Source organism: Pan paniscus, chromosome 20 (genome assembly GCF_029289425.2).
Source record: "Pan paniscus chromosome 20, NHGRI_mPanPan1-v2.0_pri, whole genome shotgun sequence".
Lineage (NCBI taxonomy): Eukaryota > Metazoa > Chordata > Mammalia > Primates > Hominidae > Pan > Pan paniscus.
Genome location: NC_073269.2, coordinates 10,046,429 through 10,071,305, shown reverse-complemented (window position 1 = coordinate 10,071,305; position 24,877 = coordinate 10,046,429). Strand labels below are relative to the sequence as shown.

At 51.1% G+C, this 24,877-nt stretch overlaps 1 protein-coding gene across 4 annotated transcripts in view; it reads right to left on the bottom strand.

The window, feature by feature from the left end:
• Positions 1 to 6,330: 6,330 nt before the first annotated feature.
• Positions 6,331 to 24,877, bottom strand: part of SAFB (scaffold attachment factor B) — a 45,502-nt gene continuing 26,955 nt past the window's right edge. The window contains exons 8-21 of one of the 4 annotated variants that reach the window (XM_008972644.5): positions 24,797 to 24,846; positions 23,700 to 23,794; positions 21,508 to 21,657; positions 21,352 to 21,434; positions 20,572 to 20,711; positions 20,316 to 20,404; positions 17,442 to 17,548; positions 13,015 to 13,305; positions 10,649 to 10,786; positions 10,369 to 10,411; positions 7,644 to 7,762; positions 7,358 to 7,461; positions 6,922 to 6,988; positions 6,331 to 6,646 (exon numbers count right to left, since the gene is read on the bottom strand). In XM_008972644.5, coding sequence (XP_008970892.1) covers positions 6,517 to 6,646; positions 6,922 to 6,988; positions 7,358 to 7,461; positions 7,644 to 7,762; positions 10,369 to 10,411; positions 10,649 to 10,786; positions 13,015 to 13,305; positions 17,442 to 17,548; positions 20,316 to 20,404; positions 20,572 to 20,711; positions 21,352 to 21,434; positions 21,508 to 21,657; positions 23,700 to 23,794; positions 24,797 to 24,846 — 1,606 coding nt within the window. In that variant the 3' untranslated portion in view covers positions 6,331 to 6,516. The remainder of the gene's footprint in view (positions 6,647 to 6,921; positions 6,989 to 7,357; positions 7,462 to 7,643; positions 7,763 to 10,368; positions 10,412 to 10,648; positions 10,787 to 13,014; positions 13,306 to 17,441; positions 17,549 to 20,315; positions 20,405 to 20,571; positions 20,712 to 21,351; positions 21,435 to 21,507; positions 21,658 to 23,699; positions 23,795 to 24,796; positions 24,847 to 24,877) is intronic. The other 3 variants (XM_008972646.5, XM_008972645.5, XM_003819301.6) reach the window with 3 other exon arrangements.

Below are 24,877 nucleotides of genomic sequence, written 5' to 3'. Positions count from 1 at the left end.
TTAATAGTAGGCGTGTTCCCAAACCCCAGCATAGAGCCTGGGGTATGGAAGATGATTAGTAAGCATGGGCTGGGCGCAATGGCTCATGCCTGTAATCCCAGCACTTTGAGAGGCCGAGACGGGTGGATCACCTGAGGTCAGGAGTTCCAGACCAGCCTGGCCAACATGGCAGAACCCCGTCTCTACTAAAAAAAATACAAAAATTAGCCGGGCGTGATGGCACACGCCTGTAGTCCCAGCTACTGGGGAGGCTGAAGGAGGAGAATCACTTGAGGCAGAGGTTGCAGTGAGCCGAGATTGTGCCACTGTACTCCAGCCTGGGTGACAGAGTAAAACTTCGTCTCAAAACTAAATAATACTAATAATAAGAGGCTGGGCGCGGTGGCTCATGCCTGTAATCCCAGCACTTTGGGAGGCCGAGGCGGGCAGATCACAAGGTCAGGAGATCTAGACCATCCTGGCTAACACGGTGAAACCCCGTCTCTACTAAAAATACATAAAATTAGCCAGGCGTGGTGGCAGGCACCTGTAGTCCCAGCTACTCGGGAGGCTGGGGCGGGAGAATGTCATGAACCCAGGAGGTGGAGGTTGCAGTGAGCCGAGATCATGCCACTGCACTCCAGCCTGGGCGACAGTGTGAGACTCTGTCTCGAAAAAAAAAAAAGAAAAAAATAATAAAAAGATGATGATTAGTAAGCATGGATGAATTAATGGATGAGTATAGTCAAAGGCTTGATGGATTAATGAGTGGATGGGATGAGTGGTTAGATGGGTAGATGCATGCATGCATGGGTGAGTGGGTAGATGGATGATGGGGTAGACGGGTGGGTAGGTGGATTGGGTGGATAGGTGGGTGGATGGATGGATGGATGGATGACTGGGTGGGTGGATGAATGGATGGATAGATAGGTGGATGAATGGGGTAGATGGATGGGGTGGGTGAGTGGATGGATGATGAATGGATGGGTATGTGGATGGATGGATGGATGGATGGGTGGGTGGTTGGATGATTGGGTGGATGGATGGATAGGTATGCATGGGTTAGATGGAGGATGCATGGGTTAGATGGAGGATGGATGGGTGGTGGGTAGACGGGTGGATGGATGGGTGGTGGGTAGACGGGTGGGTGGATGGGTGGGTGGGTGGATGGATGGGTAGGTGGGTAGGTGGATGGACAGATGGGTGGTTGGGTGGGTGGTTAGGTAGGTAGATAGATGAATGGATTAGATGAAGAAGGATGGATGGATGGATGGGTGGGTGGGTAGGTGGGTGGATGGATGGATGGGTGGGTGAGTAGGTAGGTGGGTGGATAGATGGATGGGTGGGTGGGTAGATGGGTGGATGGATGGGTGGGTGGGTGGATAGATGGATGGGTGAATGCGTTGGTGGATGGACGTATGAGGACTGGTTTGTCTACTCCACTTACCCACAAAGCAATGGTCCATCTTGGTTCAGAGAGTCTTGCCAGTGAAGGCCTGCTGTTGGGGAGAGCCTGGCATTGTTTGGGCTGGCTGCCACTAGAGGCATGGCCAACAATGAAGACGTTTCCCTGGCTGAGGTGCAGGCCGAAGTGGACACTCATGTACGTTGCCGTGCTGAAACTAAGGGCAAGGTCTATCCCTCTGGGACCTGGGCTTCAGCTGCTTCCTGGAGACACGTGTAAGGATGGGGACCAGATTTGGAGGGAAAAGACTCCTCTTACTGTATAGAACAACCTCAAGAGACCACCAAGTAGCCCATGGCCAGAGACTTTTCACTCCCAGAGTGTTAAAAATACATGGTGCTGTCCCCTGTGGCCATTCCCCTCTTCCCCCACAGCCTTCTGGCAGTTTCTCCCACAAGTTTGCTCCTGTTGGCCTCAGAGCCTTCAGTGTGTTCCCCCAGCCAGGAAACGCCTCCATTCCTTCTGTGGCCAGGGCAACCTGTACCATGAAGCTGCACTTCCTTTTATTGAGATGGAGTCTTGCGCTTCTCCCCCAGGCTGGAGTGCAATGGCGTGATCTTGGCTCACTGCAACCTCCACCTCCTGGGTTCAAGCGATTCTCCTGCCTCAGCCTCCTGAGTATCTGGGATTACAGGCGCGGGCCACCACTCCTGGCTAATTTTTGTATTTTTAGTAGAGATGGGGTTTTACCATGTTGGTCAGGCTGGTCTCAACCTCCTGACCTCAAGTGATCTGCCTGCCTCAGCCTCCTGAAGTGCTGGGATTACAGGTGTGAGCTACCGCACCTGGCCTTTTTAATTTTTTCGAGATGGAGTTTTGCTCTGTTGCCCAGGCTGGCGTGCAGTGGCATGATCTCGGCTCACTGCAACCTCCGCTTCCCGGGTTCAAGCGATTCTCCTGCCTCAGCCTCCTGAGTAGCTGGGATTACAGGTGCCCACCACTGTGCCTGGCTAATTTTTTCTATTTTTAGTAGAAGCGGGGTTTCACCATATTGGCCAGGGTGGTCTCGAACTCCTGACCTTGTGATCCGCCTGCCTCGGCCTCCCAAAGTGCTGGGATTACAGGTGTGAGCTACTGCGCCTGGCCTAAGCTGCACTTCATAAGCTCACCACATGCACGTGTGCCCACCTTGAGGGCAGGCACTGATTGGGTCTGTTGTGTGAACACATCTGGTCAGTGCCGGGGACCCTGCTTGAGAGGGGGGCTGTGGAAATGGGAGTTGAATGAATGGGTGGTTCAAAGCTTGGATCTTTTCCACTACCAGTGGATTGTCCTCACTCGTCAGTTCACCCTGCTAGGCATCAGTTTTCCTGTCTGCAAAATGGGGTTGTACAGCCTCCCGGGGTGATATTGAGGATGGTGGGGAAGAGCAGGTACAGCTCAGTGCCTGGCTGACAGCAGGGCCGAATCCCCGTCCTTCCCTGTGTAGCAGGACAGCAAGGGAGCTGCCTGGGCATTAGAAGTAGAACATCCCATGCAAATGACTCAAGACTGTGGCCAGGGAGAAGCACTCCGAGGCATCTCTCCTGCCTAGGAGACTGGGCTGCCTGCGGTGCCTCGTGCCTGGAATCCTAGCACATTGGGAGGCCAAGGCAGGCGGACTGCTTGAGCCCAGGAATTCAAGACCAGCCTGGGCATGATGAAACCCCATCTCTACAAAAGATACAAAAATTAGCCGGGTATGGTGTCACCCACCTGTAGTCCCAGCTACTGGGCAGGCTGAGGTGGGAGGATCGCTTGAGCCCAGGAAATGGAGACTGCAGTGAGCTATGATTGCACCACTGCACTCCAACCTGGGTGACAGGAGACTGTCTCACACACACAAAAAGCTTGTAGCAATTTGTTACAGCGGCCCTAGAGAACTCCATAACTGCCATAGATTCTGATTCGTAGGTCCATGTAGGTGATGCAGTTAGGGTTTAGAATCATTGCTGTGGGCATTTGGTTCTTACAGGTACAGTGTCCAATCTGTGCCCTCAGTTTTGTCTTCTGTTAACTGGGGCTGATAATGACACCTGGGAGGAATGTATGAGGCCATGTAAAGCAGTTAAATGGGAGTCTGGGCCAGGTGCAGTGGCTCATGCCTGTAATCCCAGCACTGTGGGAGGCCGAGGCAGGAGGATCACGAGGTCAGGAGATAGAGACCATCCTGACTAATACGGTGAAACCCCATCTCTACTAAAAATACAAAAAATTAGCTGGGCATGGTGGCGGGTGCCTGTAGTCCCAGCTACTTGGGAAGCTGAGGCAGGAGAATGGCGTGAACCTGGGAGGCGGAGCTTGCAGTGAGCTGAGATTGCGCCACTGCACTCCAGCCTGGGCGACAGAGTGAGACTCCGTCTCAAAAAAAAAAAAAAAAAAAGTCTGTAGGGACATGCCCCAGATGTTCACAGACCTCATCTCTCTCTGCTAGCGGAATCTGTCATTTCTTTCTTTCATTTCTTTTTTTTTTTTTGAGACGAAGTCTTGCTCTGTTGCCCAGGCTGCAGTGTGATGGTGCGATCTTGGCTCTGCAACCTCCACCTCCTGGGTTCAAATGATTATCCTGCCTCAGCCTCCTGAGTAGCTGGGACTAGAGGCGTGCACCACCACGCCCAGCTAATTTTTGTATTTTTAGTAGAGCCAGTGTTTCACCATGTTAGCCAGACTGGTCTCAAAATCCTGACCTCAGGTGATCCACCCACCTTGGCCTCCCAAAGTGCTGGGATTACAGGCCGGAGCCACCGCACCCAGCCCGTCATTTCTTATTTCAAAAAATACCCCCAAAAACCCAAAGAAATGGGGTCTTGGTATACTGTCCAGGCTGGACTTTAACTCCTGGCCTTAAGCAATCTTTCTGCCTTGGCCTCCCAAGTAGCTGGGATTGATTACTGGCATGCACAACTGCATATGGCTCAAAAAAAAATGGGGCTGAGTGCAGTGGCTCACACCTGTAATCCCAGCACTTTGGGAGGTCAAGGCAGGCAGATCACCTGAGGTCAGGAGCTTGAGACCAGCCTGCCCAATGTGGTGAAAACCCGTCTCTATTAAAAATGCAAAAATTAGCTGGGCATGGTGGTGGGCGCCTGTAGTCCCAGCTACTCAGGAGGCTGAGGTAGCAGAATTGTTTGAACCCAGGAGAGAGAGGCTGCAGTGAGCTGAGATCGCACCACTGCACTCTCCAGCCTGGGAGACAGAGGGAGACTCTGTCTCAAAAAAAAAAAAAAAAAAAAGTACAGAGAATGTGAACAGCTTGAGTTAAAAAAAAAAAAAAAAAAGGTATGAGGGGAAGGCTGAGAACGTGGTTGCTGGGGGTTACCACTGGGTTCCTTCCTGGATGTCACATCCCTTCTGAAGAGAAACATTCCATCTTCGCCAGGGACAGGTTGCAAGAAAGGCGAGCACAGGACCGAGTTCTGGCTAAGGAGCCTCAGGGGTAAGTTTGCCAAGAGGCCTGTGAGTTCAAGTCCCCGTTCCTGCCCTTCCTTCTCCTGCTGGATAGCCCCGATGATGCCCACACTGTGGGTGGATAGGATTTTTGGAGCTGTTTCAGCCATCCATCATCCATGAGAGTCCCAAAATCCTCAGAGAAACAGAGCCTGAGGTGGGCTGCAGTGAGCCCCGGGAACTGCCTACCTACAAACTTCCCGTTAAGGCAGGGAAGGGCCCCCCTTTACCATCTAAGCCGCCACCGGTATTGGTGGGGTCATCTGTCCTTTGCAGCTGAAGGGACCCTAGAGCGTTACTGGGGCTCCGCCGTCTTCCTCTCTGCTGGACACTGCTTCCTCCCCGCTCTCCACTACAGTGAGGCTTACAAAATGGGGGAGGCACTTGCTTCACAGTTTGAGGTATGTCCCAAGTCTGGCCTGGCTTCCTGGATTAGGACAGGTGCTGGATCCCAGATGCCGTGGCTCCAGCTTGCTGCTGGTGTGTGGAGGGTTGGCGTTGGGCTCGTCCCTTCCGGCTGACACAGAGGCCAGCCCTGGGCTGGTCAGAGCCCCATCCTGGCACGAGGGGGCTGAGCCTGTGCACAAGCACACCTCAGGCCTGAGATGCTGCTGATGACCTTCAGCCTTCACTGCTTCCACCCGACTCTGCCGTGAAAACACTTTGTCCTCTGAGTAAAAAGGTAATGCGGAAGCATCCACATGATGATGGTGACTGGGCTTTGGCAAGTCAGTGTGGAGAGTGGCAGCTGGAAATCTTCGCAGGCTTGGTTCGAGTGTGATCCGCAGGGGAAGCATCCGCCAGTGTCCATCAACAGGGTTTGAGACCCCCACACCCTGACAGGGATGCCACCCAGTACCCAAGAGCAAAGCAGCCCGGTCTGGGCTAACATTAAAGGAGAACTCGGTGACTTGAGAAGTCAGGCAAAACCTGCACTGCACAGGCCCATTATGCGAAAACCAATCATTGTCTCACTGGAAAGCCTCTTCCACACCCGGATGCCTTCCCAGAGGTTTTCTATCACATGCGTTTCATACATATTTAGAAATAAACAGAGTCGGCCTGGCGTGGTGGTTCACGCCTGTAATCCTACCACTTTGGGAGGCCGAGGCGGGCAGATCATGAGGTCAGGAGTTCAAGACCAGCCTGACGAATATGGCGAAACCCCGTCTCTACTAAAAATATAAAAATTAGCCGGGTGTGGTGGCAGGCGCCTGTAGTCCCAGCTACTCGGGAGGCTGAGGCAGAAGAATCACTTGAACCCTGGAGGTGGAGGCTGCAGTGAGCCAAGATCGCGCCACTGCACTCTCAGGCCTGGGTGGCGGAGCGAGACTCCATCTCAAAAAATAATAATAATAATAATAATAATAATTAAAAAAAGGATCAGTGTATATCAATACAACTAAAAGTCTAATTTCGTTTCATTTAAAGAGGCAGAAATAAAGAAATGACACTTTAAATAAAGGGTATGTGAACGGAAACACATTTATTACAAAAAAAAAAACCCCAAAACAAAAAACAAATTCACATTGTATTGAGCTACAATATGGCAGCAGATTAAAAAAAAATATTTTTACACAGTTTAAGGTAACTCCTAACAGAACATAGCCTTGTTGCCACGTGACAGGACACAGGATTCCAAGTACTCAGTAGCGGCGAGTGAAGCGGGCATCGCTGGGCCTGCTCCCCCGGCTCTGGCCTCCAAACCCGCCCTGCATGCCACCGTGTGGGATGGGGTGGCCCCGGGAGGCCCCGCCTGGGGCAAAGCTGCCGCGCCTAGGAACAAATTCACATTGGTTTGACTGCGAAGTCCTCCTGCTCCCCGGCCCATCCCAGCCTGCACAGCTTCCCTGGGTGTTGCCTGCAGGCAGGGCCCCTTCCTAATGCCCTCCCCTCCTGAGTGGCAGCAGCCTCCACAGTACCCCATGCCTGGCCTCAGGTCACCCTTGGGGGGAGGGGCATTAGCTGGAAGGACTTGGTTGTTAAGCCTCCAGCAAGGTAGGCCAATATGCAAAGCAGGGGGAAGGGGCGCCGCCCCCAGCATGCCTTACCCTGACATTCCTCCTCGGTTCATCATGTGGCCAGGCCCGGAGTGACCGGACATGCTTCTCTCGCCACCTGGAAGACAGACGTGCTTTCACACAGGGAACCTGCGCACACGGCGTGGAACCCACGGCACATTTAGCCCACTCCACTCCCTTTGGTGAGGCCCCCAGGTACCCACAACTAGCGGGTCCCAGGAGGACACCTGGGCACAGGGACCATAGACGTCCAGCTTCCTCCCAGCAGAGAGAACTTGGGAACGCCCACTGTCCAACTCCTGGGCCAGACCACCAGAGAGCAGGCGGTGTCTGGAGTGCTCTTCATTCCTCATTCCAGCACTGAGAGCAGAGCACCTCCTGTGCTCCCCCAAGGAGAGAAGGCGCGGCCTCCATCTTTCCATCACTCCCCAGCACATCCTGGTCCCAGCCCAGAGCTGCTCCTCACCTTGCCACCTCTTGTGATCCCTGTCCATCATGCCCCCGTCGGCCGTGCCCTGCCATGACCGGTCATCCTCTCTTCGGCCATGGTCCCCCCAGTCACGTCTGCCCCTTGAAAGAGAGACATCTCTGATTTGGATTGCCCCCATCTCTGGCTCTTGTGCTAATAACTGTGGCGGCTTCTGGAGAGTGAATCCCTCTGTGTTTCCCACCCTGTGCCCACATCCCAGCGACTTGCGGGCCCCCTTGTGGGGGGGGGGGGGGTCAGGTACTGTGGGGTGTGGGACACAAACCTGGGGGGAGGAGGCAGCCCCCGGCCCTCGCTCATCCTCTTGTCAGAGCCATAGCCCCCCCAGCCATCGCGGGAGTCCCGGCCGTGGCGCTCTGGTCCTCCATGGCGTTCTGGGTAATGCTGGACATCACAGAGCCAGAAGGGAAAAAAAATCTTCAGTGTCAGCGCCCAGACCCCAAGGCTTTTCAGGCAACATGCTAACGATGACAACGACAGTCACTCGGGACAGAAGTGCTGGCAGGCTGTATCGGTTCACACAACACAGCTGCCTTCCTGAAATCTGCAGGCCAGAGGCCCTGTGCCCTAGGCTCATGGCCTGGTACAAAAAAGGTACTAGTACCAAGGCATCTCCAAGGCAGGTCCCCACAGCACCACCAGAGCTGGGAGGGCCACCAGGAGTCACCCACTAAAGATGATGCTTACGAGAGAGATTCCCTGGGTCCCACAGCTCAAATGGTTAGTGCCCAGAGCCAACAGTATTCTCTTACTGTCTTCTACTAAAGAAAGGTCAGGTTTATAAACCTTTAATGTGTGCATATTCTGGAAATAATTTTTACAAATTTCTTCCTTCCACAGTGAAGGAAGTATCAAATGGAGCCCTTCATCCGACCAATTGCTAGGCAAGCATCCTTCCTCACAGTCAAGTTTCTCGGAAGTTTCTGCTGGATGCCCAGTCCAGGGTCTTGCACCTTGCTCTGCTCAGGATATAAGACACAGGACACTGAGAGATAAACGGCTGGCCTTCCGCTTGGCTAGTCCCACCTTTCCCTCTTCTGTGTCATTGTTTTTGTAAGCCACGTGGCTAACACAGACCAGGAGTTCTTGACCCTGCTGTTTCAGGGAAGACCAAGAGAGGGCGAGTCACACTCTATGCCTACTTATTTGATGGCCAAGGTTAATATTTACACCCACAGCCTATTTCTGTGGCTGGAAGCACTTTCCAGCCTGAGTTTCACAAAAGCTAGTGAGGTAGCTTTGGCTCCACAGTCCTGTTCTTTCTCTTTCCACCAATACATATGTGGTCTCTGGGGTTTTTGCCCCATGACCACATTGTAGGTGAAAGGAAACTAGAAAGGAGTCCTGGTAAGGAAACCCCCTTGACACAGGCTGGTTGTTGTCCATGTCCAAGTTCACCTCCCCGTTCAACGGAGAGCTCTGCCAGGGTGAAGGGAGAGATGGCGGCATGCTCCACCACGTGCACGATGTCCCACGTTACCACTGCCTGCTTCCTGGCCTATCCTCCCAGCATGTGCTCTGATGCCTCCCCTCAACAAAGTAAGAAAAGGGACTCCTGAAATAAGCTCTCCTTAGTGTCTGAAAATTGAACCAACATTTTTCTGTCCAACCAACCCACGTAACTGTTCAATGAGGCCCATAAGTTCTGTGCTAGTTTTCTCTGTAGGGAGATGTCACCATTTCCCTTTGGGGTAACTCTGACGACTCATTTATGACTGTGTATGTGAGGAGAAGGGATCGAACCGCGTTCCACTGTTAGGAGAGCATATCTAACACCTGCATGAAAGCAGCTGGTGGCCAGGTGTGCTGGCTCACATCTGTAATCCTAGCACTTTGGGAGGCCGAGGTAGGAGGATCACTTGAGCTCAGGAGTTCAAAACTGGCCTGGGCAACATAGTGAGATCCCGTCTCTATTAAAAAAAAAAAAAGTAGCTGGCAATGATAAACACGTTTGTACAGATGCGCCCACCGCATGTAAACCCCCCACCACCGCACCCTTTGTAGGAGGAATATTACCCTCATTTCACTCCTGGGGAGACAGGCTCAGCAGGAAGGGGTGACACCAAGGTGTGACTCCAGTTCTGATTCTGGAGCCTTTACATGGAACCATTGGTGTATGCTCCTCCACCAAAGAAAATCCACAAGACTAGTTCTACGTTTTGCTGCATATAATTTGCCTCCAGGAGCAGGGAAAAAGGAACCCCACGAGGCTGATGGAATTCCTGAGGATCCCGAGACAGAGCCGAGTACTTGGCTATGCTCAGCCACATTAAGGAACCAAGGGGGACAGAAGCGGGAAGCTTATGGTGGAGTCCAGAAAATGCTGACAGGAGGAGGAAGGGCTCATGAGTGGAGTCCTCAGAGAGGAGGCATCTTCCACACAGCAATGTGCTGCCCCCAAGTTTATAGGGAAAGCCACTAGAGGTCCAAGGCTCTCCTGGGAAGTCTCAGTCTCAATGTAAGATGGAAGGAGAAAATGGAGCTTATTGTTCTAATGTGCTAGCCCCCGAAGAGAATGAGCACAGACCACAGATCTAGTTGTTTTCCAAGGCTAAGCTGGGCCCTGGGGTGATGAAGGATGTCCTTACTTTCCAAAGAGGGCAGGCACTCGAGGACAGACACAGCAACCACAGCCTCCCCAGATGCACCTGTCTGAGTCAGCTGTGCGGCTCACTAGACACTTCCCAGCAGAGCCAGGTCACATCCCAAGGTTCCCTGGCACTGTTGCACCTGTGTGGTGAGTGTGGCACACAGAACCCCGGGGTCAAGGCTAAAAACAGCTTCAGAGTAACTGTTTGGACTGACAGCCAAGACTAACCCCAAATCATCCCAAATTTCCATTCCACAAACCTAGACTTTTCTAGAGCTTTACTTTTCTCTTTCCTCATTTTGCCTCTTGCTCAAAGAAAGGGCAGGAAGAAGGCACGCTGAAGGGAAAAGAACCCATTCTATGGGAAATTCTGTGGCTACCACTGTAGCTTCAGACTTACCTGTCCTTCTCGTTCTCCCATCATTGACCTTGAACCTTCTCTCCTGAAAAGGCAATTTAAATCAAACCGTAAGGGGAAGAAGAGGCTTGTTCACAAAGAGAGGACCATCAGGCCCCCAATGAAAAGCATAATTTCCCTAACTGAAAGCAGGAGACCTGCGGGTCTGACTCAGCATACATCTGATGAACGGAGTGGGTTCAGAGAGCGCAGGAGTCCTTGTTCTCAGTCAGAATGAGCCAGGAAAAAGAAAACCCGCACGCCCAGCAGGGGCCCAACTGACCTGTCCACCGAGTGGTCGGGGTAGCGGCCGCGGTCCCTGTGGTCAAAGTCGTGGAAGCGGTCCTGGCGGTTAAAGTCAGAATGGTAGCGCTCATCCAGGGCGGCCCGCTTGGCTTCCGGCCAATAGGCATCATCTCGCCTGTGAGGGGACATGAGACAGAGATAGAGGGATCCCCCACCCCAAATGTATCTATCACCTTTGTGGGAGCTGGCCCCTAGCACTTCACAGAACCAGGATGACTTTCACCAAGAGTGTTCTCTCCTATAGGAGGCAAGGTCTGATTTGACCCGTGACTGCACAGTTGTTTTGTTTTGTCCCATGCACCCACCTCCCCTGATGAAAAGCGGCCTCGGTTTTCCAAAGAGGGAGCCATTAGTTAAGCAGTCAGTCCTATGGGCTGCCTGCAGATGGCTTCTGGAGCCCTACACAGCCACCTCCGCTCAGGAAGACCACGTGAGCCTCCACCCCGAGGGGCTCTGTCAAGTGCACCTGCCATCTCTCTCGCCCCAAGGCTGACCTCCTGCCCTGCCAGCAGCACTGGCCATGTACTGCTGCAATACACAGATGACCATAATGAACTGTCATCAGAAGGATTTCGTACCAAAGCATAATAGATCCTAGAACAGTTTACAAGGCCCTTTATAGAAGTTGCATTGTGTATGACCTGGGCTCCTCTTCATCCCATGCAACAGAAAGAAACAACAAACAGCAATTTTTGCCAGGTTGCAGTGCAAGTGTAAAGCCTGACACAATCACTGCTGGAATTACACACCTGACTCCTCACAGCAGCCATGCTCAGCATTTTGTGTTCATACCTCCTCTTCAGTATGTTTGAGAAATTAAAATTAATCTTACTGCCGGGCGTAGTGGCTCATGCCTGTAATCCTAGCACTTTGGGAGGCCAAGGTGGGTGGATCACCTGAGGTCAGGAGTTTGACAGCCTGGCCAACATGGTGAAACCCGGTATCTACTAAAAATGCAAAAAATTAGCCGGGTGTGGTAGCACATGCCTATAATCCTAGCTACTTGGGAGGGTGAAGCAGGAGAATTGCTTGAACCCAGGAGGCAGAAGTTGCAGTGAGCTGAGATCATGCCATTGCACTCCAGCCTGGGCAACGAAAGCAAAACTCCGTCTCAAAAAAAAAAAAATTTTTTTTTTAAATTCTTTCTTTTATTTCTAGAATAAGCAAAAACAAATTACAATGGATTTAAAAAGCCAGGACAAGGCCGGGGGCGGTGGCTTACGCCTGTAATCCCAGCACTTTGGGAGTCTGAGGTGGGTGGATCACCTGAGGTCAGGAGTTTGAGATCAGCCTGACCAACATGGCAAAACCCCATCTCTACTAAAAAAACAAAAATTAGCCGGGTGTGGTGGTGGGTGTCTGTAATCCCGAATACTAGGGAGGCTGAGGCAGGAGAATCGCTTGAACCGAGGAGGTGGAGGTTGCAGTGAGCAGCGATCGCGCCATTGCACTCCAGCCTGGGCAACAGAGCGAGACTCTATCTCAAAAAAAAAAAAAAAAAAAAAAAAGGAAAAGGCCTTAAAGGAGGTGCAATAGGGCACTTGTGACGCTCTCTACATGCCTGAGCTTCCCTCCTCAGGAGGTCTGTGCCACCCCTGAACCTGGTTAGTTAACCAGCACTACTTTATCCAGCCTCCTGTCTCTAATTTTTTTTTTTTGAGACGGAGTCTCACTCTATTGCCCAGGCTGGAGTGCAGTGGCACGATCTTGGCTCACTGCAACCTCTGCCTCCTGGGTACAAGCGATTTTCCCGCCTCAACCTCCCCAGTAGCTGGGATTACAGGCGCCTGTCACCACGACCAATTTTTTGTATTTTAGTAGAGACGGGGTTCTGCCATGTTGGCCAGGCTGGTCTTCAACTCCTGAGCTAAGGCAATCTGCCCACCTTGGCCTCCCAAAATGTTAGGATTACAGGCGTGAACTAGCGCACCCGGCCTATGCTTCCTTTGAATGAAAGATCTCAAGCTGGCCGGTCGCGGTGGCTCACACCTGTTATCCCAGCACTTTGGGAGTCCGAGGCAGGTGGATCACGAGGTCAGGAGATCGAGACCATCCTGGCTAACACAGTGAAACCCCGTCTCTACTGAAAATACAAAAAAATTAGCCGGGAGTGGTGGCGAACGCCTGTAGTCCCAGCTACTCGGGAGGCTGAGGCAGGAGAATGGTGTGAACCCGGAAGGCAGAGCTTGCAGTGAGCCAAGATCGGGTCACTGCACTCCAGCCTCTGCGACAAAGCAAGACTCCGTCTCAAAAAAAAAAAAAAAAATCTCAAGCTAACTCGACTGTGAGGTCCCTAACACGATTCTGAACGCCACGTGCTAAGGGCAGCATGGATCTGCTTACCGGTCCAGGTCGTAGGGCCGCCGCACCGCGGGCCGCCGCTCCTGCTCGTAGCGCAGTTCCTGCTGGCGCCTCAGCTCCTCGCGCTCACGGTGGATGCGCTCCTGCTCGCGCCTGCGCTCGTGTTCCACGTGCATGCGTTCGCGCTCCAGCCGTTCCCGCTCCATGCGCTCCCGCTCCAGCCGCTGGCGCTGGAAGGCCAGCCTCTCTCGGGCAATCTCCAGCCGCTCACGCTCCTCGCGCTCCCACTGCGCCTGCATGCGTTGTTCGCGTTCACTGCGTTCACGCACCCTGCTGCACAACAGTAGAGCTGCAGAAGGGGACCTAGACACCCCCAGCCAGGTCCCAGGACTGACTTTAAGTAAGACGCTGGGTCGCACAGACTCCAGGGCTGTGCGTCCACTACGTGGTCTGCAGAACCGTACACTCCAGCGGGAAGAAGGCTTCTCGGGCCCACAGGAGGAGCCCAGGAAGATCTCAGGAGTGAGGCCCAGGCTGTGTGTGTGTGATCAGAACTGGGCCTCCTTTCTCCAACATTTCCTGGAGCTTGACAAGTGATTTCAGGAAACAGCCAGTCAAAAATAAGCAACAGGCCGGGCGCGGTGGCTCACACCTGTAATGCCAGCATTTTGGGAGGCTGAGGTGGGTGGATCATGAGGTCAAGAGATCGAGACCAGCCTGGCCAACATGGTGAAACTGTCTCTACTAAAAATACAAAAATTAGCTGGGCATGGTGGCACGCACGCACCTGTAGTCCCAGCTACTCCGGAGGCTGAGGCAGGAAAATCACTGGAGCCCGTGAGGCAGAGGTTGCAGTGAGCCACTGCACTCCAGCCCGGCAACAGAAAAAAAAAAAAAAAAAAAAAAAAAGCCACAGAGTATATGCTTCATAGCGAGTGAGTGTGAATTGGAACCTTCACTCCCTAGACCACAGGATGAAATGAGTCTTTGTGAGGTGGGGCTAGCAGGCCCCCAAAGTGTAAGGACATTAGCAGCCGTATCTTTTGGATACAGATGACATTTTAGTGCATTTCTCCAGTCTTTGTATATAAAACAGAACAGACAGGAGCCAGACTGTCTTTTTTTTTTTTTTGGTAGAGATGGTTGCCCAGGCTGTTCTCGAACTCCTGAGCTCAAAACAATCTGCCCGCCTCCACCTCCCAAAGTGCTGGGATTATAGGCATGAACCACTGTGCCCAGGCTCAGATTTTCTTCTTTTGATCCTTTACCTACACAGTTATAGATATACAGCCTGGACAATATAGTGAGACCCCGTCTCCAGAAAAAATAATATTAGCCAGGCGTGGTAGCTACTTGGGAGGCAGAGGTGGGAGGATCAATCACTTGAAACCAGGAGGTAGAGGCTGCAGTGAACTATGATTGCACCACTTAACTCCAGCCTGGGTGAAAGAGTGAGACCCTGTCTCCAAAAAAAAAAAAAAAAAAGGTGTGTGCAGGGAGCTACTTAAAAAAAAAAGCACCTCTGCAGTATACCAACTACTGACACAGCATTTTCATTGTATTAGAAGTTATCTAGAAGGGATTTAAAGTGTACAGGAGGATGTACATGGGTTATATGCAGAAATACCACACAGTTTTATATCAGAAACTTGATCCTCTGCAAATTTTGGTATCCACAAGGGTACTGAAGCCAGTCGTTTCTGGGACAACTGTGTGTTTCTGTCCCAGCAGAAATGTATAATCTTGCCTCATAATGTTCTGGACCCAAATGACTGCAACCTCCTTAGTTCACCCAACATGTCTTGGATCCGCCCACACCTGCCTCTGTGGATCTCAGCACCTTCCGGAGGAGCCCCTAGTATGAAAGGGCTGCGGTTTATGGGAACTTTTCAGTTGTGTCCAAATGCTCACAACCTGACGGGATACCCAAGCCCACACTTCCTTGTTCATAGGTTCCTCTATGCCAGATATGGAGAGGGGCCTAGGGTCTGGAACACTCTAGTGTTTAGCACGGCAGGCTCCTGTGGGGGCCCCCCAGGCTGCCCGCGTTCATTACTCCCCCAGCAGAAATGACACCTGCCAATGCCTGCATTCACAGGACTATGGGAGACTTTGTTTGTTTGTTTGTTTTTTCTTTTTAAAGGAATAGGCTGGGCGCAGTGGCTCACGCCTGTAATTCCAGCACTTTGGGAGGCCGATGCGGGTGGATCACGAGGTCAGGAGATCGAGACCATCCTGGCTAACACGGTGAAACCCCGTCTCTACTAAAAATACAAAAAATTAGCTGGGCATGATGGCAGGCGCCTGTAGTCCCAGTTACTAGGGAGGCTGAGGCAGGAGAATGGCATGAACCCAGGAGGCGGAGCTTGCAGTGAGCTGAGATCGTGCCACTGTACTCCAGCCTGGGAGACAGAGCAAGACTCCGTCTCGAAAACAAAAAAGGGAATAAAAGGGTGATTACTTTATAGGCAGAGCAGTGCCCTCTCCCCCTCCTTTTAAACTAATTGTCCTTATTTCTTATTTGAGACAGCGTTTTGCTCTTGTTGCCCAGGCTGGAGTGCAATCTTGGCTCACTGCAACCTCCACCTCCTGGGTTCAAACGATTCTCCCGCCTCAGCCTCCCAAGTATATGGGATTACAGACATGCACTACCACGCCCAGCTAATTTTTTTTTTTTTGAGACGGAGTCTCGCTCTGTCACCCAGGTTGGAGTGCAGTGGCGCAATCTCGGCTCACTGCAACCTCCACCTCCTGGGTTCAAGTGATTCTCCTGCCTCAGCCCAAGTAGCTGGGATTACAGGCACGCACCACCATACCCGGCTAATTTTTGTATTTTTAGTAGAGATGGGGTTTCACCACGTTGGCCAGGCTGGTCTTGAACTCCTGACCTTGTGATCCGCCCACCTCGGCCTCCCAAAGTGCTGGGATTACAGGCGTGAGCCACCGCGCCCGGCCCCCCGACCCCCCCCTTTTTTTTGAGATGGAGTCTTGCTCTGTCGCCCAGGCTGGAGTGCAGTGGCGCGATCTTCGCTCACCACAAGCTCTGCCTCCCGGGTTCACGCCATTCTCCTGCCTCAGCCTACCGAGTAGCTGGGACTACAGGCGCCCGACACCACGCCCAGTTCATTTTTTGTATTTTTAGTAGAGACAGGGTTTCACCGTGTTAGCCAGGATGGTCTCGATCTCCTGACCTCGTGATCCGCCCGCCTTGGTCAGCCTCCCAAAGTGCTGGGATTAGAGGCTTGAGCCACTGCGCCTGGCCTACACGCCCAGCTAATTTTGTATTTTTAGTAGAGACTGCGTTTCACTATGTTGGTCAGGCTGGTCTCGAACTCCTGACCTCAGGTGATCCACCAGCCTCGGCCTCCCGAAGTGCTGAGATGTGAGACACTGCGCCCAGGGGGGTCCTTACTTTTAAAACTAAAGTTAACGAAGTATTTCATAGAAAAGATAAATTAGCTGTAATTCGCCAATAACGTTTGTGTTTACTTCTTGACTTATTTAAGAATGAGGCCCTGTCAGTCCTGGAGCAGTGGCTCATGCCTGTAATCCCTGCACTTTGGGAGGCCGAGGCAGGCAGATCACTTGAGGTCAGGAGTTTGAAGCCAGCCTGGCCAACATGGCCAAACCCCATCTCTACTAAAAATACAAAAATGAGCCGGGTGTGGTGGCTTGCGCCTGTAGTCCCAGCTACTTGGGAGGCTGAGGCAGGAGAACTGCTTGAATAGGGGAGATGGAGGCTGCGGTGAGCTGAGATCATGCCACTGCACTCCACCCTGGGCGACACAGACTCCATCTCAAAAAAAAAGGAAGCCCTCTCAGTGCCCTCGCTGGGTCTACCTCACTGTCTCTCTTCCTGCTTTCACATCTTCTGGAGCAAATTTGGTATTTTTTGTTGACGAGCACTACTGACGCTGGAAGGCATTCCATCTCCCTGCCTTTGTTACCTTCTACAATCTCTGGGAAGAGACTTATTTGAAAAGAGCTGTAAGTAGGCCGGGTGCAGTGGCTCACGTCTGTAATCCCGGCACTTTGGGAGGCCAAGGCAGGTGGATCACCTGAGGTCAGGAGTTTCAGACCAGCCTAGCCAACATGGTGAAACCCCGTCTCTACTAAAAATACAAAAATTAGCCAGGTGTGGTGGCGCATGCCTATAGTCCCAGCTACTCAGGAGGCTGAGGCTGGAGAATTGCTTGGAGGCGGAGGTTGCAGTGAGCCGAGGTCACGCCACTGCACTCTCCAGCCTGGGCGCGACACAGCAAGACTCTGTCTCCAAAAAGAAAAGAAAAGAAAAGAAAAGAGCCGTAGGATGAAAGTTAAAACATAACAAGTCTATGAACTGAAAGCTGAAGGAGCAAAAAGGTTCACAGCTCTATCCCACCCCAGCGAACTCTGCAAACATCCTTCCAGAAGACAGTCATGACCACATTCTAGGAAAAACACCAAACCGTTCCTGGATCCCTACTCACCTATGGGACTCTGAGTCTCTCGACTTCCGAGGCTCCTTGACCTTATCAAAGGACACGACGGACCGCTTCTCTCTGCTGGCTGATTTGCGATCCTGGCTTTTGGAAGCCTAGTTCACCAAAGAACATTAAAAAGTTAAAGCAGAGGCCAGGCACGGAGGCTTATGCCTGTAATCCAAGCACTTTCAAAGTTCAGGGCGGGTGGATCACTTGAGATTGGGAATTTGAGACCAGCCTGGCCAACATGGTGAAACCTTGACTCTACTAAAAATATAAAAATTGCCGGGCGCGGTGGCTCACGCCTGTAATCCCAACACTTTGGGAGGCTGAGACGGACAGATCACGAGGTCAGGAGATTGAGACCATCTTGGCTAACGCGGTGAAACCCCGTCTCTACTAAAAATACAAAAAAATTAGCCGGGCATAGTGGTGGGAGCTTGTAGTCCCAGCTACTTGGGAGGCTGAAGCAGGAGAATGGCGTGAACCCGGAAGGCAGAGCTTGCAGTGAGCCAAGATCGTGCCACTCGACTCCAGCCTGAGTGACTGACTGAGACTCCGTCTCAAAAAATAAATAAATAAAAATAAATAAATAAATAAAAAATAAAAATTAGCTGGGCATGGTGGCGCATGCTTGTAATCTCAGTTACTTTGGAGGATGAGGTGGGAGGATCCCTTGAACCTGGGAGGCAGTAGTTGCAGTGAACCGAGGATGCGCCACTACACTCCAGTATGGGCGACAGAGCGATACTCTTGACTTAAAAAAAAAAAAAATTGCTGGCGCAGTGGCTCACGCCTATAATCCTACCACTTTGGGAGGCCGGGGCGGGTGGATCACTTGAAGTCAGGAGTTTGAGACCAGCCTGACCAACATGGAGAAATCCTGTCTCTACTAGAAGTACAAAAATTAGCCGGGCATAGTGGCAGGTGCCTGTAATCCCAGCTACTCAAGAGGGTGAGGCAGGAGAATCACTTAAAAACCCCCGGGAGGTGGAGGTTGCAGTGAGCTGAGATTGTGCCACTGTATTCCAGCCTGGGCCACAGAGTCAGACTGTCTAAAAAATAATAATAACAAATAAAAAATAAATAATAAAATTAAAAAATGAAAAAAGTTAAAAGTAGGTGTGATAGGGGAATAGGAAGAATCAGGTATATATATCCATGCCTAACCATCAGATGTGGAGGTCCTACGTGATGAATAACTTTTAGTGAAAAACAGATGAGCTGTTTAATCCAAACAAGCCTTACATTTGGCTTATCATAATTGAAAGACACAGAATTTCATCAACATTTAATGCTAAAATATGATCTAACAGTACATTTAATAGAGAAAAAATGGAAATTAGTATTGCCCCCGAAAACTTCATGTAAGATCAAAACACCAATTTTTTATGTCTTTTGCTTCAAAAATAAATTTCTTAATTTTCCTTTTTCCTTCATAATTAAACACACAATGAGTTTCCAAATGAAGCACTTCTGGTACACTTGACAAGTACCTTATTTGTGCCGATGACATTGTTAAGAGACCTTCTCATTTTATCCCTAGAACCCACACTTTCCTTTTTCCATTTTCCAAAGGTGTTTTATAGAACAAGGGTAAAAGGCTATGACATACTATAATACTGGCACACAGAGACTGAAAGCTCCTAAGCAATCCGCTCCATTCACCAAGTGAAATGGTTCCTCCTCCGTGCAGCTGAGGGTTGACCAGGCGGGTCCAAGGTCCCTCTCCTTCCTTAAGGAGGGGCTGCTGCCAAGATTGGTCCTTGGCTGGCAACTGGGAAGTTGGCTCTCAGAGTGTCCCCAGTTGCCAGTTAACCAGTAAGGGTGGCTCGGTGTGCACAGACCATGCAAATAATAGGTGTGTTTTTGTTTTTTTTTTTTTGAGATGGGGTCTCACTCTCTCTCCCAGGCTAGAGTGCAGTGCAATGAACGTGGCTCACTACAGTCTTGACCTCCCAGGTTTAAGTGGCATTCTCCCACCAAAGCCTTCTGAGTAGCTGGGACCACAGATGCATACCACCGAGCCTGCCTAATTTTTAAATTTCTTGTGAAGATGGGGTCTTACTATGTTGCCCAAGGTGGTATCCATCTCCTGGGCTCAAGTAGCCTCCCAGCTCAGCATACCAAACTGCTGGGATTACAGGCATGAGCCACCATGCCCAGCTCACACTGCAGCCCAGCAAGAGTACAGGAAGGGGTCAAGGTGGAGAGCAGGCTAGAGGGAGGCTGGCGAGACGGGCCAGGTCACCATGGCATGCTCCACACTGCTGGGTGTAGGAATGCATCACGGGGAGGTGCTGACACTTTCAGGGTAGACAGGGAACGTGGACTGCCACACACCGACTCAGGGAAAAGCCAACAGTCCCATATGTAAATTTTAAAGTTAGCTTTAGAAAATAAGTTAACAGTTATCAGAGCAAAAGTAAGGATAAAGGAAAGCTTTCTGCATTTCTTAAAATAATTTGAGGCCGGGCGCAGTGGCTCATGCCTGTAATCCCAGCACTTTTGGGAGGCCAAGGCGGGCGGATCACCTGAGGTGAGGAGTTCGAGGCCAGCCTGGCCAACATGGTGAAACCTTGTTTCTACTAAAAAGATAATGGTGTGCGCCTGTAATCCCAGCTACTCGGGAGGCTGAGGCAGGAGAATCGCTTGAGCCTGGGAGGCGGAGGTTGGAGTGAGCCAAGATCGCACCACTGCACTCTAGTCTGAGCAACAGAGTGAGAACCTGTCTCAAAAAAAATAGTTTGAGATTTCTACATTTTCGAAACGGCCGACAAAAGCTTTTTTCAAATGAAGCTTAGTAATTCCCTAAGACACACACAGAAATACAAACTGAAAAGAAGAGCAAAATACCCTAGTTAGAAAATTAATACTCACTCTCTCTTTGGATCCGGATGTTTTTACACTAATCACAGGCACCCCTTTGGATTTATCCATTACTACAGTCCGTTCGGTCCCTCGACTTCCTACAGAAAAGACGGGGAAAGTGTAAGTGGAAAACCATGAATACCCAGATGAGAAAAACCCTCTGCAACATGAATCCAGTTTCCGTTGCCAGCTAATCACAGCAAACTAACAAACTCCACCAGGCACAGAAACAAAACAGAATCTCCTGGGCTCATCAGCTGCCCACCTGACTTTGTGGCTCGAGATCGCTCTGAGGGGCCAGGTTTCTGATCATCTTGGTCCTTACTCTTTTCTCCACTTCCGTCGTCACCCTTCTTAGCATCATCTTTTCTGTCACATTTATCATCCCTCTTAAGGTTTGTAGATCTATAAAAAACAGACATGTTGGCTGGGCGTGGTGGCTCATGCCTGTATTCCCAGCACTTTGGGGGGATGAGGTGGGCGGATCACATGAGACCAGGAGTTCGAGACCAGCCTGGCCAACATGGTGAAACCCCATCTCTACTAAAACCACAAATGGGCATGGCTATAATCCAAGCAAATCGGGAGGCTGAGGCACAAGAATTGGTTGAGTCAGGGAGGTGGAGGTTCAATGAAAAGAGATCTTGCCACTGCACACCAGCCTGGGCAACAGAGTGAGATTCTGTTTAAAACACCCTGCCCAGGCCAGGCACGGTGGCTCACGCCTGTAATCCGAGCACTTTGGGAGGCCGAGGCGGGCGGATCACAAGGTCAGGAGTTCAAGACCAGCCTGGCCAATATGGTGAAACCCCATCTCTACTGAAAATACAAAAATTAGCCGGGTGTGGTGGTGCACACCTTAGTCCCAGATACTCAGGAGGCTGAGGCAGGAGAATTGCTTGAACCCAGGAGGTGGAGTTGCGGTGAGCCGAGATCACACCACTGCACTCCAGTCTGGGCGACAGAGCGCGACTCTATCTCAAAAACAAAACAACAACAACAAAAAACACCCTGCCCCTTTAATTTAGCCAGGAAGGAGGGGTACCTCTCACTGTTGCTCGACTTCTCCTTTTTCCCGTCACTGTCTCTTTTGTCAGAGGTTTTCTTTCCCACAGGTTCATTTTTGGCCTGAAAAAGAGAATCAAGTATTACCCTCATTTCCTAATGTGGGCTATATCCTGGGAAGAAAACGGCCACTCACTTTCTCCACGGAGATCATCTTTCCATGGAGCTCCGTCTTGTGCAGGTGGTTAATGCATTTTGTGGCCTCTTCTGCTGTGGACATCGTGACAAAACCGTAACAGCGAGCTCCAGGACTCCGGGCATTTGTCACAACCTTGGCGCCCACCACCTCAAAGGAAAACAGGCAAATATGACTCAGACATGAAGCCCACTGAGCGGGGCATGGGCATATGAACACCCCACAGGGAAGTCTGCTCATCAGGGGTCCGACAAGTGTTAGACTGGGGAGGACAATGCTACTAATGCTTCTGTTTCGCTGTTGTTCCTCCAAGGACCTCTGGCCAGTTCTAATCGCTCATCTAGTTCCTCAAGGGGGCCAGGAGGGCAATGTAGGGGAACAGACGAAAGGGAAATCAAACAGGGTTCTGCCAGTGTTCCTTTAATATGGTCTAAAACTTGTGAAGAAATGATTCCAAATATACAGTCATGCTACGTAGGTGGTAAATTATGAAGTGATGTAATGTGGGCAAAAAAAGAAAAAAGAAAAAAAAAAGACTTCGGCACAGACTGATGCAAGGAAAGGTCTGTGAGCCGCGCTCTGGAACTCAGATCTGCCCTATCATTGACTGTAACAAAACGCAGTGATGTGTTTCAGTTACTGTAGACACATCCTTTCCAGTCTACCTGGTTTTCTCGACTCCAGCAGGATGCAGTTAGGGTCGCCCTTTGACGGCAGAAGACACCATGGCTCAGGAAAAGCCCTGCAGCAGCCAGTGGCTGAGGCTGGTAATCATGCTCATCATGCCACATGGAATCCTAGTCCCAGAGGACATTCTCAGAGAGGCCCGGTCCTCTAATTAACCCACATCAGGCCTGCTGCGCTCAAGACACTACAGTCTCCAGGGCAACACTTCCCCACTGAGCACACCCACCCGCTGGGGGACGCCATGGAGTCAGGAAAGGGGGTCTAGTAGGGGAGACTTGGCGCAGGTGTTGCCAGTCACACACCTTGTATCACTGAGGCTCAAGAAGCCCTTAGTTATGTCCGTAATAATGACATAATTAGTTTTATCCTTTTTTTTTTTTTTTCTTTAAGATGGAGTCTTGCTCTATCCCAGGCTGGAGTGCAGTGGCACGGTCTCGGGTCACTGCAACCTCCACCTCCTGGGTTCAAGTTGTTATCCTGCCTTAGCGTCCCAAGTACCTGGGATTACAGGCATGCGCCACCACGCCCGGCTAATTTTTGTACTTTTAGCAGAGACAGGCTTCACCATACTGGCCAAGCTGGTCTCAAACTCCTGACCTCATGATCCACCCACCTCGGCCTCCCAAAGTGCTGGAATTACAGGCGTGAGCCACCACACCCAGCCTGTTTTATCCTCTTTTAAGTTCTTTGAAGTCAGTATCAGGGAAAACACTTGGTTTTCTATATTGCAATGTGTTGAACCCTCACTGTGTAACACAAAGGATTGGACTCCTTCCTTTGGCAGTCCCCGAAACTGACTCTGAGAGAGACGAGGAGCCCTGAATGCAGGAGGCTGTTTGGGAGGCAAGTCTGGGAAACACCAGGGAGGAAGGGAGTGAGAAAGCACAGGGAGGAGGGCCAGGCGGCTGCGCTGGGCACTGCAGGTAGGGGGCTGGTGCCATCAGCCCCACCTTCACGGGCTCAGGAAAGGCAGGTGCTGCAGACAAGAGGCCACTAGAACTGCCCCCAGTGGTGAACTGAGGCAGCAACTTTGAGAGCCCCCAGCTGCTGAGGTGAGGTTCAGTCAATGGACGCAAGACACCCGTGGTGAGGACCCCTATCATCAGACTCCAGGGTCCCTGTTCTGAGTTCTGAGTTCCAGCATCATGAACACTGTTCTAAGAACACTGCTGTCTCCCAGACATGCTGACCAGCACCCCACCAGCCAACCCTGGCAGCCCAGCCTGAGTGCAACGTCCCGAGGACACAGAAATGGATCCACGAGCCATCACAGGGAAGGGGGCAAGCTCGCAGAGAAGGGAGGGAAATACAGTGGTGATGTGGGCTCTGGAAGCTTCCACACCACTCTCACCTCTACCTGTGGACGGGCAGACCCTCCCCAGCCATTAGCAAGTGTAAGCTCCTTGGTATCTCTCAAAGAACTCACTGAGGGGAGAGGACCTCCATGTAAAGGCCACACAACGCTGGTTTCAAAGTATCTTCTCCAGAAAAGCTCTGGCACTTACCTTCCCATATTTGCTGAAAAGATTCTTCAAATCTGTAGCTCTGGTTGTAGAAGAGAGTCCACTAACCCAGAAATTTCTACCACAACTGCTGCGACCTATTTCAAAAGAACATTCTAGTAAAAACCCAAATACCCACAAGATCTTCAGTCTTAGAGACAACCTTTCCAAAAGAGACATGGTTCCCACTTTTCCTGAGGCAGTGGCAGCACTAAAAGCCAAATGGGGCTGTGGGCCTGACCACTATCCTCACCAAGACCCTCCAGTGCAACACCAGGCCCAGCAGCACTACCACAGGGCCCGTCACAATACTGAGTGGGGCTATTGGGACAATGTGAGGTTTCCTAAGAAAGTTAGCAATTGCGGGCCAGGTGTGGTGGCTCACGCCTGTAATCCCAGCACTTTGGGAGGCTGAGGTGGGCGAATCACGAGATCAAGAGTTCGAGACCAGCCTGGCCAACATGGTGAAACCCCATGTCTACTAAAAATACAAAAAATCAGCTGGGTGTGGTGGCGGGCGCTTATAATCCCAGCTACTCAGGAGGCTGAGGCAGGAGAATCTCTAGAACCCGGGAGTCGGCGGTTGCAGTGAGCTGAGATCGCGCCACTGCACTCCAGCCTGGGCAACAGAACAAGACTCTGTCTCAAAAAAACTTAGTGATCGCTTAATTACAGGAGGAAGTGCAGTGTGCAACGGCCATGTAGCAGAACAGTCAACCTTGGTGTCAACAATGCACTGTTTCTCTTTCCACGTATAGCTCTGTATCTATCCCATGTTTTTACTCCTTTAGAACACTGATTAAGAAGGAATTTGGTAGGGTAAAATTATTTCTCAGTTAATGCATTTAATGAAGGGTTACAGGATGAATGTGCTCCCAACACAAGGATCTGCACCAAATCAGCCTGTTAACTCTTAGGACCTGGTATGCTTCCTACAACCCAGAACCTGTAGAGGTAACAGCAGAGAAGGAGAAAGACTGCACAAAAGTCTCAGGAGTCTCCTGGGTAAGGAGCATAGCACGCGATGAACCAGAATCAAATACCCGCCACTGCCCAGGCCATACATGCTCCAAGGGACTGGTGTCGCCGAGGTGACCTACCCTTTTCCTCTTTGGAAAGCCTTTTTGTATCCGAGTCATCTTCGGGAGAACTAGAGACAAAAGACAATATCACTCCACAAG